At 40.9% G+C, this 16,577-nt stretch overlaps 1 protein-coding gene across 1 annotated transcript in view; it reads left to right on the forward strand.

Moving 5' to 3' along the window:
• The first annotated feature begins 5,801 nt into the window (after window positions 1-5,801).
• LOC112987076 (interleukin-31 receptor subunit alpha-like) overlaps window positions 5,802-16,577 on the forward strand; it is a 37,368-nt gene continuing 26,592 nt past the window's right edge. Inside the window, exons 1-4 of the mRNA XM_026106763.2 lie at window positions 5,802-6,080; window positions 8,625-8,675; window positions 8,871-8,921; window positions 12,699-12,810. Of these exons, the coding sequence (XP_025962548.2) occupies window positions 5,948-6,080; window positions 8,625-8,675; window positions 8,871-8,921; window positions 12,699-12,810 (347 nt within the window). The 5' untranslated portion in view covers window positions 5,802-5,947. The remainder of the gene's footprint in view (window positions 6,081-8,624; window positions 8,676-8,870; window positions 8,922-12,698; window positions 12,811-16,577) is intronic.

Consider the following 16,577-nt stretch of genomic DNA (forward strand, 5'->3'; position numbering starts at 1 on the left):
TATTAGTATTTTCCTAGTCAGTAGAAAATTCTAGGCACTTTGATGGCTAATGAAAGATTAGGAGGGACTAAGGAAAACTGTGAACAGAAGGCCACCAAGAGCCAATATGAAACCTTAGAGAGAAGTTAGATTTTATAATTCACTGCCTAGCCATGTTTACTGATAAAGATGTATCATTAAAGACCAATCCATCTATTAAAAATTACTGAATTGTGAATGCTTTTTATGCTATGCGTTTGTGATGCCACTTGGAACCTACTATACTAAAATTAAGGAAATTCAAACATTGTCCACTGAGCTATGCAAAGGAATGATTAGGTCAAAGGATGTTTCCAATTCTTTTTATCATCTGAAGAGTCTGTGTTTGTTTGGAGAGAATACTGCTGCCCTCGGAGCTGTCATTAAACATGGAAGTGGATTGCCATAGCCATGCAAAAGATGAGGCACTCAACATAGCAGTGTTTTCCAAAATTGTATTTTGTATAAGAAAGAAGAGTGGTTATTTTGTATAAGAAAGAAAAGTGGTTTGTTACATTTCTTCATAATTCTTCCTCTAAATTATTCCAAAAGGGAAAACAAACTAGAAACTCAGGAGTTTTCTCCCAACTAGCTTTCAGAGAGACAAGCTTCTGGAATAGCCTTCCATAAGGAGCAACAGGAAGCAGAAACAAGTGATTTTTAAGTCAGAGCCTGATGAATTTACAAACAGGCTGAATGCACATGCTTACAACAGGACTGGAACTGATGACTCAGAAGCTCCCTTATTTCACTTAAGAAGGGAGGCAGAAGGAGGCAGAAGGGATAAATGAAATAAAAATTGCCTTCAGTTTGTTGCAGTGTTGTTCTCACGCTCCTGCCTGTGAGAGAGAGCTTTTCACCTCGTTTCACTTCTAGAAAGCCAAATTTACAAATTTACAAATTTACTTTGCTCTCCAGCATCTTTCTACCACTGAAGTGACGCCCACAGCGAGTTGGGTCAGAAGAGCCAGGCCATGGCTTCTCTCCTTCAGAAGCAAAACAACATAGCTGCCAAGACCCGCCTGCAGTTCTCCCCAGCTCAGACTCACGTCAGTCTCCTGCTAGGGCAGCTGAAGCTCCTGCCCTGGGTGTGGTAGGACATCACAAGGCTGTTTACACGACCCTGCCCTAACTGATGGCATTCTCCACAGTCCTCTATGCATCCAGCCCTTGCTTTTGTGAAAAACAGGGTGATATAGATAGACAGCAGATTACATTCACATCCTTTTATAACCACATAGCCAAAGCAAACCTCTCAAAATATCTTGAGTATGATTATCAGTTGGCCTGAACCTCTGCAAAGCATATTACCCCACAGTGGTACCACTTGCTTTGTGCCTGTATGCAGCCATACATGGCGCAATGTAATAGAGAATTAGATACTTTAATTCTTGAATTGTTTTACAGAAAAAATATAAATCTTTTCTGTGTGCTTAGACCTGGTGTTTTATATCCATCTTCCTTTGAACATTCAGAAAGAACTGAAAAATACAGTAAGAAATCCATAGGCAGTCAAGCTCATCTCTCACCCTAACTCTTGCTTTGCTAAAAATTAGTCCAATTCTGTGACTAACAAATTATGATTAAGCATTTTCTCTTGACTGCAAGTACATCTCATCTTGCAGTGACCCCTCCTGTGACCCTGAAGGCCTGTCCTTCACATCCTTTTTTTTCATACCCTTCTCAGCTGAGCACTGGAGTCTACATATTGACCAGATATTGCTTTGTTGCCAACAACCAGCGTTTGAGGAGGAAACTAAGCACTAAACCATTGATGTTAATTCGTTATGTAAATGAGAAGAAGCCACAAAGATTAGATTCAAACTTCCCCAATTTCAGGGTTGCTTATGTCCTCTTCAGTTCAATGTATTCTTTTACTTTTTTGTATGTCATTTCACTCTAACAGCATTCCTGTTGTCCTGTCATGCCAAAGAGTGCTGCTCCTTCCATGGCATTCTCTCACCTTTATCAAAAAAAGGAGCTTTCAGTGATGATAACTATGCAGATTTTTATTGCTTCATGCAACTGCTTTCACTTCATATTTCCTCTCTTGTTGCTTTAATTAGTTCTGAGAGAGAACCTTAAGTTAGCCAATATTTGACAGATCTAAATTCATCTTTTGCATCAGAAAGCAAAAGAAAAACCTATGAACATTTCCAAAGTAAACTTTTTTTTTACAGGAGGCATTTAAGTAGGTTTTGAATTCTTCACAACGGGAAAAGGAAATTTGCAGAGAGAATGTGGTAGTTTGGCATTACTGCATCATAAGAAAAAACAAGTACTTGGGTAGCTTTGCTTGAAATGTTTCTTTTTTTATCAAAGATATCCCTTCAGCTTTTTCTCATTATGTTTATTTTTCTTTAATCCAAATGGATTTTACATACATTGGTCAAACAGCAGCGCCATGCCTGCCCTGCTTTGTCTGCGACTGCCCCACGAAGGTGGACCGAACTGTTGCACACTTCTGCTGTGCAAGCCGTGGATGTTCACCCTGCAAACGGCCCGGTGTCCATTTAAAGCCCTCTCCCCTCCAGGTCCTCACAGCATGCTTGCAAATAAGCCCTTTTGTTACTTGCCCGAATTCTGACCTTCCTGTGCCAGCATCCCTCCAGCGCCCAAAGTGACCTCACTGTGCCAGCATGTCCTAAAATTTGGAAAGGGTGAGAGAGAGCAGGAACCTGCCAAGAACTGCCCCAGGGAGCTCTGGATGGTTCAAAGGTGCAGACAGAGCAGAGAGAAAGTGCCTGGAGGCTCTTTGGCAAGAAGACAGGTCAGATCCAGCCTGTCACGCTCCTTGACTGACCACTGAACCACGCTTCCTAAAAGCCAACTCAGAAATGAAAGCGTGAGACTTCCCTGTGGCAACTCCCTTAGCCAAAGAGACGGGAAATAGGGGCAACAGCAGCAGCAGCCGAAGCCCAGGGTTTGTTCAGTACAACTTCATTAGCAGCAAAATCTCAGAGAATCAGACTGTGCTGAGACAAGTTAATGGGATAATGAGGAAAATGGAATATTTATCATGTAAAAATAAAATTAAGAAGAGTGACTTGTTTAGCCTAGCAAAACACAGGCTGAAAATGGGTATGAGGGAGGGAAGAAAATATTTAGGGTAAAGCTGGCACAAAAACTAACAAAAATATAATCCAGCCAGGAATAAATACAAAGCTGGAAGCAAGTCTCACCAGGGATTGCTAAATTTTTGGCAGTTCCTAGCCACAGACCTAAACTGGAGGCTAAATTTGGGCGTGAATGCTCACACTTTGTTAAAAGGAAGGCAAGAAATCCACAAACTTATAGATTTTATGAGCAGACAAACTTTTTCTCCAAGGGGGCCATAATCAGGGCTGTGTGACTAATCCATTGGCAAACAAATCAAAACAAAAGTTGCAAAAGCGTTCAGTTCAGATCCCTACTCTTAACCAGCCAGGCAACGAATTTGGGTTTCTCAGAATATCCTGACCAGTAGGACAGCTGAATATTTTGGGGCAGGAGCATGCTTTGGTCACTCTTGCTATAATCTGATGCTCTAGCTCTAAGTTAAGATGCGCGAATGGGATGTGGCTCACTGTGAATCAGTATTGACATAAGGCAAAATAAACTTGAGGGCGAGATTCAGAACAGGCCACTCCAGTCAGTCTTAAAGCATGGTGGTTGGTCAGAGCGCAAAGCCCTCACGCAGTCAAAGCAAGTTCAGCCCTAACTCTCACCTCCTGAGCAATCGTTCTAATCGCCGAGCTTTGGAAGACACGGGGGATAACTAAAATCATGACATTATTACTCCAGTTTGCCCCTCACTGGCTTTCTGTGGTAAAAAGAACTTTGCAAAGACCAGACTTTAAGATGGCCAAAGTAACTTTTGTCCAAACTGATTAAATAATCTCTCAAAAATATTTCTCCCAGGTTATCTACAGGGTAATAATAAGGGGAGGAAAAAGAAAATGGCCAAGAGTAATATCCACAAGTGAGTATGTATACAAATCTTGATAGCTCTGTTAACTGTAATTACTATTTTTAAAACACTTTGTTCCAAGACATGAAAGATGCTTGAAAAGATTTGAATTAAGAAATGGTAATGACTTGGCAGTTGAAATGTCAAAGCCCATTTCAATTCTAGAGAAAATTTGCAGGGAAAAATAACCATGGTGAAAAGTTAACTCTAAAAGAAATATATTACTAGCACGAAGACATGCACTGTTATTGGAATGGAAAGGGCCGGACGATGCATTAGGCACACAGCAATATGTAAAAAGTTCACCTGCTGCCCTGTGCTAAGCAAGCTTCTTCATACTGCTTTCCCAGGCTTTCTCCACAGTTACACTTCCCACAATAGCTGACTTTCACTAGAAAGCATTTCTCTGCCCAGGAGCAATCCCAGGAAAAAAATGTGTGACTCAGATAAATAAATAAATAAATTTATCTCCTCCCACCTGCCTCAAGGATGAAAAAAGGGAAGACATTAAAAAACAACAAAAACAACCTTTCCTGTAGACTTCGAAAGGTACAGTTTACTCCCACAAGGGTGTATTGGGGAGCCATCGCTTGTGTCAAATCCTCTTTGTCTCCACCCCACATATTCTGACAAGGAAAAGCATCCCAAAATAACTCCCTGCAGAAGCAGGTGCAGGCCCGCTGGGTAAGCCAGACAAGATGGGAAGGAAGAAAGCTTATTCTCCCACACAGCTACTTCTGTACAAAAGGCACTACCTACCCTTTAATAAAGCCTTATATATGACAGAATATTTGTTAAGGATGGTGCTTGATTCTTCCTCTGACCGCACAGGAAAACATGATGAACACTGATTAACACAGAGAAATATAAAAAGGCCAAGGTTTAAAAGCAGAAACACTATTGCATGTTATTTTCAGAAGCAGTCAGAGACTATAACTCAATAGAACCTGCTGAGGAAGACACGCTCAAAGGTGAGATAGCAGCGGTCTTGTTTCCGATTCAAAATAAAATAGTTAAATCTCTGGCTCTGTACATGCCTTGGCCAACTTGTGTCCATAGAACACCATTTTAACCAAAGGTCTGAGATAACCAGGAGAGAAATTCCTCCCATCGTCCCACAAACAAGCCTGTAAGCTTAACTGTGAAGCTGCAGTAAAGGAGAAGTTGCCTGTGTTCTCGTATAATCATACTTCCTTCATTCTTACAAATATTCTAGCTGACATGCTAGGAAAAATTCTGCATTCACACTCTTGGTGATCTGGCATCATGTCACTGATCAGTGGTGAGACCCTGGCTCTACTCCAGTATAAGCAGAATTTAGTCCACATTTTCTCTTAATAAGATAAACTTGGTTTTCTCCATTATTTTTCTTCAGAGGAATCTTCACCCAAATACATAACTTGCTGGTTCTTCTGCATTGCACATTAACGCACTATTTTATTTAGTAACATTTATGGTTCATCTGTACTTGCATTTTTTAAACCTCTAGAGGAGAAGTTTAAAATATATAAATATATATACAAACTCATATATAAACTCCTTGATGGTCTCTGCTCAGAGGATGTGTTAGGGTGAACACTGTGATTTTCATAAGATAGCATATAAATGTTTGCATAATAGACTGTTTCACAATGTAACTTGAACTCAGGAAGGATGAAAGAGTGTGTGGTGGAGACTTTCCCTATCACAGCAAATTTCCCTCAGGGGGAGTGGCTGAGGGCTGAGCAGGATTTTTTTTCAAAGACCGTATCAGAACTGCTCTTGAATTCAGGTATCCGTGCATTTCTCTGGCAAAAACACCCTGTAAGAATCGGTCACATACTTTGCAGACCTGGAGGCCTGCTGATCAGAAGCAGAGTTACATAAAGAAATAACTTGTGGAAAGTAGTGTAGCTCTACTTTAGCTCCTTAGAGGAAAGACACAGGACTTTAGCATGTCCTATTAATAGGCCGAAGTGTACTGGATTTGTTAAAATATGCATGACACAGATCAACTGTAGTCAACTGAAACTGAGCCTTTCATCAGAGAAACAAAAAGCTAATTTAAAGCAAATATATGCACAGATTCAGCCAGAAGAAAATGAAGACCTCAACTACCTGCACCTCAGAAAAGGTAAGACTCCAAATACAAATTCAATATTCCTTTCCCTGTGCAAGGCATCTGCAGCCTGCGCTCTGCTGCGGCTGCCTCCCGAACCTGAGCGGGCTCTGAGGAGGCTGGCTGTCCTACACAACCCGCACCGACTTGGGACACGTTTAAGACTCTGAGCAAACAAGATTTCAGACATTGTCTGTTTCATCAGGATTCACGGGCACGAGGCCCACCTGCAGAAAGGCACTCCCGAGATCACAGCCTGACCGCCGCTCCCTGCGATGGGCGAGGGCACAAGAGGTGGAGCTGCACCGCTGTAAAGCAGGAGGAGGGGGCTGGCAGCGGGGTCCCCCGGGGAGCGCGGGTCTCGGCAACTTATTTTCCCTTTGAAGGGCAGCAGTTAACCGATGAAGTTGGGCAGAGAACAGAGAAGGATTCTGTGGGTTTTCTTTTCACTTACTATTTATTTGAAGGTGGCGTTCTGGAGAGACTGAGAGCCCGCAGCGTCTTCTACTAGGGAATTTAAATAAGCAAATGACTAAGTGAGGAGAAGCACTGAGAGAAATCCAGTACCACGTTTATATTAATGCCTAAGCCTAGGTTTGAGAAACCATTTAGATCACAAACCAAGCAAGGTTGGTGGTCTCTTCTAGTCATTAGGCACTTTTGAGCACCTCACAGAAGATGGCATAATTTATCCTGGTTTGAACAGCAGCAAGACTTAGGGTGCTTACAATTGAAGCCTGATACAAGTCCCTGACAGTAAAAGATCTGAAATATTAAACATTTGAAAAAGTGGTTCTATGCAAAATTTACTTCAAAGGTAATAATTCAGCTTTCATTATACATTAAAAGGTTACTATGGCAACTTGATAGCTGAGCTATGATTAAAAATGTGTTCTTACTCATTCCTACGACAAATTCCCGTTTTTGAGATTCTACTGACTCTCGCTATTTTGATTGGCAATGTACTTTCTGTACTTGTTACAGTTGAATTGTATTCTGCTTTTTTTTTTTTCTTTAATGACAGTAGCATTCATACTGAGACCTAGAGCTCCAGCAAAGATAATTTGGACTTGATTTATTGTTTTTTTTCTCTCAGCCACAATTCTATGTATGCTGAATCCAGTTTCCTGCTGTTGCATTGACTTGCTTACACAGTTTTCTTTTGAGATAGGTTGTTTTAAATGTGATTATCCTGATCCCTTCAGATCAATACATATAGTTCATACAGTTTTCTCTGTCTCTTGACTTTTACATTACTTTGAGTCTGTAACTCTTCAATCCACACTGTCAAAGCTCTCTCACATATGACTTGCATTTTTTCATTTGGTTTTTCCTTACTGCTCATAAATTAACACTATCCTCTTGTTTTTCCTTGTGGGAAGTGTTGCCAAGGCTGATTTTTGGATCACTCAAATAAGAGGGATTTTGACCCATACACACTCTATCCACCACCACCCTTCAGCATTTTGGAGCTTATTCCCACGCCCACACAATCTCACTGCCAGGAAACCCACTGCACCAGTCCGCAGAATTCCCTGTTCCCTTGTATTTCACGACTGCACCCTTCAGAAAAACTGCTAAGATACAGTTGATGCATTAGTCACCCACTCCCACTGTAGACTGCTCAGAGGCATGCCTGCAACTCGCTCTTTAAGAAAGTGATTCATTTTAAAGAGTTTTTTTTGTTGGTTTTTTTGGTTTTTTTGTTTTTTTGCTATTCAGTACTCAGCCTGAAATACGCAATTGTTCCCAAGATAAGTTAATAATTTGCCTATCACCAGATAGGTTTGAATCCAGTATTTACTTGCCGCTAACTTAGCACAAAAGGGAAATTTCCTACACTAGTGAAATTTTCAGAAAATTTCCCATTACTGCTTCAGCAGCAACAGCTACAGTAGTTCTAGTGGCTGCCATGCCCAGAGTCACTTTAAATGTTCTCTCACCAGACTTAAGGGGTGCCGAGTTTATAGTCACATTTGATTACAGCTATGGTGGGTTTTGTCTACATTAGGGCTTCCAACGCTGCTACCAACAACGTGAAGGCACAGTGTCTTCGCAGTGGTGAAATTTCTTTGAACAGGGGAGGAGGGCAGAAAAAGAAGATAGACGGGGTCTTTTCCTGCTATTACTTTTACAGTATCCAAGCATTCATAGTACGACTTTGACTCACTTTTCATTGATATCAGTATCTGTAATTCACATAGACATTTAGACTAGGATTTTCAAAAGAGCTTAAAGTACTTAAGCTTAATAAGCTTAATTAGGTTTGCACTGCTGATTATCTTGGACACCTTTAAGAATCTCATCATGACTTCTTACCAACACAAAGGGGAAGTTTCTGTTTTTCAGAAAGATTATATTAGGTTTTCATAAATATAACTAATACCTGGGAGCCTGAGTGTCCCTCACAGTGTTACTAAGCGTGTCATTAACAAGCAAGTTATTTGTATTCAGCCAGTAATAATATAGGTAGTGGAATGAATAGGAAGTTTGAAGAGGAAGTGTGAAAAATAGCCTGAAGAGTGTAGTGTTGATGGTAATCATTATGCTTCTTTTCAGAGAAGATGAAGAACTTCTCACTGCTCGTTGCTATCTTTTTATTTGAAACAGGTGAGTTTTCATTTGCTGCATAACCTACTACTGTTTATAAATAGTAAAAAATCTTACCATTACTCAAAGCCAAGCACGTATGACTAAAACAATGACTGAATTACGTTCTCTGAATAAAAGAAGCAACAATCTGTAACATTTCTTCCCATTTCTTTTGCAGCTTTCTTATTAAATTTATCCCTTTCTATTCCCCAGATGCCTGCAACTGCTCAAGCCGGGACTTCCAATTTTGCAAGCAGCTTCCAGGTAGGTAAATAATTCTTACGCAATAACTAAGTAATTGCAAAGATGACTATCACTGCTGAAAGAAAGCAGCCAGCTGAAATGCTTTCGTGGTTAATTTTGATTTGAAATATTTGTGTATAGTTTTTTGGCTGAACTCCAGCCTGTACAAGCTGTGAATTTCTGCCAGCTTAGGCAGAGCCAGCGCTCCGCGGGGACGAAGGCCCCGCCGTCCTCCTCCATTTCTTGTGTCCACGGGCCGCCTAGCGGCCGTGCCACGAGCTCCCACCACCACCGGCCTCTTCCACACTCCAGCTCTTCTCTTTTAAAGCTGCTAAAACCACTTTTAATAGACTGCAGATGTTAGGAATCGAGATTTTGTTTGCGAAGAAACATTTTCAGGTTTCTGGAGGGAAGAAAGAGCCCAAGACATTCGCAGCACAGCTAGACCCGGCTGCCTGATAGTGGAGCCTTCACTGCTCTGCAGAGGTTATCAACGAGCCAGGAGCGTATCTTACGCAGTTCATCGTCTCTGGTCCAATTACCACGATTTCAAAAGACGCTAAAAGCTGTAATGTTTATATTTGCCAATTTTTTATGTTTCAGATTCAACGGATAAATTACTGTTAATATAATGGCAAAAAGTCTAGCACATTAGGATAGAGGGCATTGCACAGCAGCTGCTGGCCACCTGATGTACTTCATACTGAATTTGTTATAGGCCAAAAAAACCTGCTTACTAATAGCCACAGCAGGGAAGATGGATTTTGTATACATAATGGCACTGGATGGGACAGTGGATGGTATTTTTCTGAAATTAGCCACAGATAATTTTCCACTCCTTGCTATTTACTCCATCAGACTAAAATTTACCAAAGCGTTGCTGAAAACACCAGATAAATGAGAAGGAAAACAAAAAGTTCTAGAGTGTAAAAATGAGGCCTTTTTTTTTTTTTTCTTTTTCTGAATAAAGTGGATTGTGAGGTCTCTGGAACAGGGAAGGGGCTTTTTGCTTTGTTTGCATAGCCCTTAGGGCACAGTCTTGGTACAGGCCTAGTACTAGTCTTAAGGCTTGGGAAAAATAATGATACATAATTTCTTTAAGGGGAAGCAGTACAGTAAAACCAAAACGAACACAATAAAACTGAATGTGCACATATACACAAATATAGGACAAACAAGGAACCAGTGTGTAACATTCATTTTATCCAGGATAAAACGGTAGGAAGATTATCCTGTGAGTAATGTAAAACTGACCTGGCAAATGCAGCACGGCATATTGGCGGGGGGCAGGGGGCAGGTCTGCAATGCTGTGGTCACCACTGGGATCTCAGCTAATAGAAATGATTTGGGGAAGAAGTTAGTAGAAATCTAGTAGAAGGGTGAAAATGTTTCCATTCGTTTTCCCCCTCACCAGTCTCACCAGAACTATTGCCACAAATAGTTTCAGCAGCAATATGTACGAACGTATCGATATGAAGTGTTTCAGCATTTCCAAAGAGGTTTTATTTCCAGGTGTTTCCCAAAAAGAAAAAAAAGAACACCAAGGAAAGGAAAGGCTAGATTCAGATTAAAAGAGGAGGAGGATGTGAGAGCGTCCAGGATGCGGATGACCAAAATTTGGTTTGGTGGTCAGACCAGGAAAGAAAAGAATTCACCAATTATTCATGTTGCCATAGAAACAAGGAAGAACTGATCTCCACCTTCACAAAGGGAAGCTACACACACCTAACCTGATGCATTAATTCATTAGAAAAACACATTTCTCTGGTAGGAGAAAGGAGGTGTTATGGGCGGGGGGGTTCTTGAAGACTGACTATTTATTAACATCACTGCTGACTGAGCCATACTCATCTGACATACTTTTTTGTCCAAATCAGCTTTTAATTTAAATATACAGCTGCCATAGGAATGATGAAAGGCATACTGAAGATACTCTGTAACTCTGGTTATAAGGAGAAATTGCTCTGAATTGGGGAAAGAGGACAACTGACCTTTTAGCTCTTGTACCCTAGATGAATCTCTGAGCCATAGTCATGTTGTAACACCAGCTCCAGAGATGTTCATATATACTTTCCAAATGGCAAAAGTATTTCTTATTCGAGATTGGTAAGCCTATTGGCAACTTGCTAAACCTATTAGATATAAGGAACATGTGACTGTACTCATCAGGAAACATTCATCTTTATCAGCTTAAGTATTGTGTAAATGTCAAAATCCTTATCTATATCTCTACAGAGAAAAAACCCCCTACCCTACATTTTATTTCTGCATCTTTTTTTTAAAAGTGTGGGTGGTGCTTCAAGACATAATGCCAGATAATTCTGAATTAATAGTTCAGGCAGTAAGACACAAAGCAAAAAGAAAAATAGTCATATTTTATGACTAAAGTTTCTGATGAAAAATTTCTGAAATACTGAAATAAGCTTAACCACTTGAGATGAAAAGATTAGTTCCTTCAGGAGTGCCAGTGTTTAATTTCCCTTCCACTGGAAAATATATATGTTTAATTGCAAAAAGCATATATTTTTTTCCTTAAAAAAAAGGTAAGCAAGAGTCATTTTGCATCTCAGCTTATTCTCCTGCTGCTTCATAATGTGGTTGGTATAAAGCTGGTGGTATAAGCAGCATATTGTCATTCTTTAGCAATAGTCCATTATCCTGAACTCCAGATAGAGATGACTGGGAGTTTTGGAGTAATTCTGCAGTCTAGTCAATCAGCTCTAATGCTGCTGATTAGTCTAATGCTACAGGGGTATAATGCTTTGCAAGAAAACTCCCCAGTAATTCTTGCAGGTTGGAAATTTTGGAAATATCACACTGGCCCATGATATCATTAAAATGCGGTCGCTATCTCTTCTTTTTCTTTCCCACTTACTTACTTAGAATTAATTTCTAAGAGGTTTCACAGTGTGTGGGAGGTGTATGGTCGCCTCAGTTCTGGCCTTGTACTTTGAAAAATATCTACAAATTTGTGCTTAACAGCAAATGATTGAGCCATGCCACACAGCTCCCACTGAACTCTGCAGAAACACTGAAGGTAGCACAGGCACAGCCTGTCAGGTGGTGAAGGTGTGAAACCAGGGGAGAGCAGAGCCGGGAGATAAAAATCACAAGCCTGCTGAGGTAGAGGTGCACAGTGATTTTACCATCTGCTTTAGGCAAATTACCTGGCAATAGCTTTCCTCAAAGTTACCCAAGTAGAGGGCCAAAAGCTAGAAACGCTTCCTTGTATACACACAATTAGTCTCTGCAAATTTTGCACCCAAAGAACACAGCAATATGTTTCCTGTATCTTGTATACACAAAAAACTCCACTCAGAGTTGAAAAAACAATTTAAAATTTAAATTAGTGCAGAAACAAGCAGCAAGCAAGGTGTCACTATTACAAGAGAGAAACGGTTCAAAGGTGTAACGACACCAAAACTGTAGGAAACACCATGGCACACATTTCAGCACCACATTATAGCGAGCAATGGAACCATAAAACATGGGAGAAATTGACCTTTTTTACATACACCTAGGAAAACTAGGTTTTACTTGGAAACATTAGGACTGATAACCTTTAATCTCTCTAAATGTCTCTGTCCCTTGTTTTAGGCATTAATGAATGTAAACCCAGAGTAAACCTGACATAAGTAGTCATACATACAATACAGCTAGAATTTATTTTCTTACACAAGAGGGTATGGCTGTTTTATATTTGTTTGTCTTTTGATTCTAGTAGTCAGCTTGCCCCTGTTAATGGCGAATGGTTGCCTATGATGGGTCTTTTCCAGTCCACATGTTTTCACCTTGCAGATTGGGACAATGAATTGATGTGCTACAAAGAAGTAAGTGAGGATCTGACATGTACCTGGTTGCCAGTACCCAGTGCTCCAAACACTGTTACTTACACTGTAATCTTAAAATGGTAAGTCTAAACATCACTTCAGAAAATGAAAAGCTGTCACTGCAGTTTGGCATAATTCCGACCTGCCTGAGTTCTGCCCTGATATCTCCGTCATCTTGCAGGTTGTTACACCGTAACTGTCAATTTTTTTTCCTCAGACCTCACAGTTGTATCACGACCTATTGATTTGGTGAGACCTGCGCTTTCCAAACTGAGAGAGGGTGAAACACTGAAAAGCACACAGAGTGCCCAAACAAAACTTAGGTTAGTAGGCAATGCAGAAACAAAAACGAATGGAGCAGATTTATAGAAAACTCTGAAGTAGGTGCGTAGAGTCAACAGTCACTTTGTCTAGCCTGAGGAAGAGTGGCTTACCGCTTCCTAGTTTCATGAGGGAAAACTGGCAAAGCCCCCCGGAAGCAAAATGGGAGGATTTCAAGAGTAGCAACCGTGAGTACCTACCTCTTGCACTGATTTGTTAAGCTTTGACCAGCTGGAAACCGCCATCACCCCTCCCAGTCTTAAAGAAAAGATAACAGGGCAACTGTGTAAATAAATTAATGGCTATTTTGTGAACAAAGGAAATAAGGTCGGTAAACCTGCATTTTTCTTCAGTACCCACTGGAGGTCATGGAAAAGATCTTGCAAAAAACCCCTCAGCAAATCATACTTATCTGAGAAACAATGATTTCTTCTTTTGATAATTTGCTAGAGCACCATACATCTTGCCATGCCTCCAGCACATCTGTTTGAAATGTTGTTTTCAACTATCACTTTAATCAATTATTTTTCTCTACTTCTACTGACTCTCATCGAATATTTTACACTCTAATGCATTACAAGTAAAAACCATGTTATGCTGTTTTTTATTATGCATCACATACTATGCAGTACGTGTATCCAGGGAGGTGTCGAATGTGGCACATAGGAAAAATAAATTTTGAAGTATTTTATTGCACATCTAAATTACTGAATATTCATTTAATAGATGGAATGGACTTGCACGGGTTAACCTCAAACTGATGACCTTAAAATATGGATATCTTCAGTTGCTTCATTAACTGAGGAAGTTAAAAGAACGAACCCAGGTAAAATAGAGATTGGCAGATTAAATCAACATCTGCCCACTAGTTAGTTAAAACGACAAAGCAGATTGCTGTCTCACTACCTGCATTACAAAAGGGATTTTCCTCATTTTATATCTACATATCTAGGATCTCCTGTGACATTAAGAGTATGTTTAAAAAGAGAGAACTGAGATCAGAAGGCAAAATTTTTGTCTTGGGGCCATCTCATGGGGTATGTCGCTGGCAAACTAGGATGTTCATTACTGATTATTTTGCCACATAACACATTGCTCTTCGCCTTAGAGAGAGCTGTGGTTAGGAGCACCTCCTAATGCTGATGAAATGTCACTACACCAGGAAATTCCCCGGGGTAACCTGCTGCAGAGTAGCAAAGCAGCCGCCTCAGAGCCGTGCTCACTCTGCCACCAGCTTCTGCACTCTCCTGCTGGAGGCAGCAGCAGGGGCCTAGCTGCGGTAGCACCCGCTGCACCTGCTCTCCTGCCTCGCCAGACTTCAAAGCCCTGCCTTCTTGGAAGGGCAGAAGCACCTGTGAAACAGCGCTGCTTCCACAGAGACGCTATCAGCTAAAGGGTCTGCTGCTCCTGGAGCCCCCAGCCAAACTCAGTCTGTGCTATTCCTGAACTGCAGAGTCGATGTTATGAACTGCAGAGAAGGCAGAAAAAGAGTGAGAGAGAAGGTGGGCGAAGAGGGAGGCAATTGCATCACGGAGATACTGATTTTCCCAGAGCAGAGACAGGACTTGAACCACAGTCTCCTAAACTTCAGTTCAGTGCTCTTAAAGAAAAACTTTTCTCGCTTTTTATCAGGTTAAAAGAGAAACAATAAAGCAAGCGAAAAGCCCCTTCGAAAGCCTAGAAGAGGACATCAACACTTTCTGCAAGGAACATCAGTTTGAAATTGAAATTGTTCCTTATCCCTGTTCCTTATGATTTAGTTGTCAGGAAGAACAGGATTAAAGAAGAACACTCCTACGGAGATGTTCTAACCAAGCACTCAAAATCATGCTTCGCAGTGTTAATGGCTGATTCACAGCTAGGCTGAAGCAGAAGATAGAGGGAACCTTCAAGTGGTTTTTTTCCAGTTATTAAATATTGTATCATGATTAGCACATTTAATAGTTGAAATACGTGGGTAGGCAATTACTGTGCCTAGCATTAAGAACGTACTCCATTTGTTTCTATGAACACTGAACTGGCACGGCTTTAACCTTGAAAAATCTGCCCTGTGGGAGGCAGAGAGTAAATGGGAGAGAGAACGGAAACAGTTTAAGAGCTTTTCCTTAAGGAAACATGGCTGAGTGGTAAGGAGACACTAAAGTAAAGCTAAACGTTTTCTCTTTAAGTGTTTATTCATTAGCCTCTGTATTTACACACTCTTTACATTCACATCCTAGTCCAAATAGAGTCCACTAATAGTGGACTTTCCAAGACCACATTTCTGCAGCTACTGGATACATGCAGAACATTTTGTAGAATTTCAACTTTCACTATAGATGACAGGAAAAGGCCAGAAGCTCAGCTGGCTTCAGCCAGCCCAGAAACTGGTAGGCTGCCTCCACACAAGGGAATCAGGGGACAGGGCATATGCATGCAGGACTGGCTCCTGCACCAGCTGTCTCCTCACTCTTAGCTACTCTAGCTGACCTGCTTTGAGCAGCAGGGTTGGACTAGATGATCTCGAGAGATCCCTTCCAGCCTCAGTGACTCTGCGGTTCTGTGAACTCCTGTCTGCAGTAAAAGGTTTTAGCCAAAGCAGATCAAGGTGCCAAACTGGTCCCAAATAGCTCTTGTCAATATACTTTATGGCCACTGAGTTTGTTTGAATTTATGATAGAAATCTGGCCAGCCATTTGTTTGGCTGAGAATCAAGGTAGCAGAAAGTATCTTTCCATTGCCTGCTGTGAAGCACATGACAGTTATGAAAATCACTAATACATAAAAGCTTGACTGTATGGTTACCATGAGTTGAAGGTACTCTGCTGCAATCTTGCAAATGTATTCAGTACTTGGGAGGCTTGCCCCATGCTCCTCCTTGCTCACTCAGCTTCAGCCATTTCACAAGGCTGCTGAGGGGGAAAAGGAGTATTTGAAGAACTGCAGATATTGTATGCAGATGTGGAGTACAGTTAAACTTGCACAATGAGGCACTGGTAAAGCAGTTGAAAATGCCCCAGAAGAGTATAATTGTCATGCATTGGTAGTATTGATATTCTTGATATTCTTCAGAACACTCATGTTAGATCACACAAAGTCAACAGAGACTTTGATTTTTCATTTTCATATTTGGAAAAGTGCTCTTGAAGGCAAATAACTCAGGATGGTAAGAGGAGTACCTGCTTAGACACCTCCGGTGTAGGTACTGCAGTACCTACAGGAGTATAGGCTACAAATGTAAAATCTGAAGAACAGGATATTTGTCTGGGAGGCCTAACTTTTAATAACCTTCAGGCTGAGAAGAACCTAGAGTTCCCTTGCTAGATGAATGTTGTAACTGTGAACACAGAGCAACCAGCAGCCACGGTGTGTAAATGAAAACAAGGATAACTCCTGGACTTTCTGTACTCGGTAGGTTACATAGTAGATCACAAAAGGCAACTCTACAGGGATGAGGAGTCTAGGTGGCATTTAAACATCTTTGCCTGCAAAGCATCAGAGTTTGAGTCAGAGAGGAACCTAACTCCTAAGACCAGAGGTTTTTCAT

Source organism: Dromaius novaehollandiae, chromosome Z (assembly GCF_036370855.1).
Source record: "Dromaius novaehollandiae isolate bDroNov1 chromosome Z, bDroNov1.hap1, whole genome shotgun sequence".
In the NCBI taxonomy this organism is placed as follows: Eukaryota; Metazoa; Chordata; class Aves; order Casuariiformes; family Dromaiidae; genus Dromaius; species Dromaius novaehollandiae.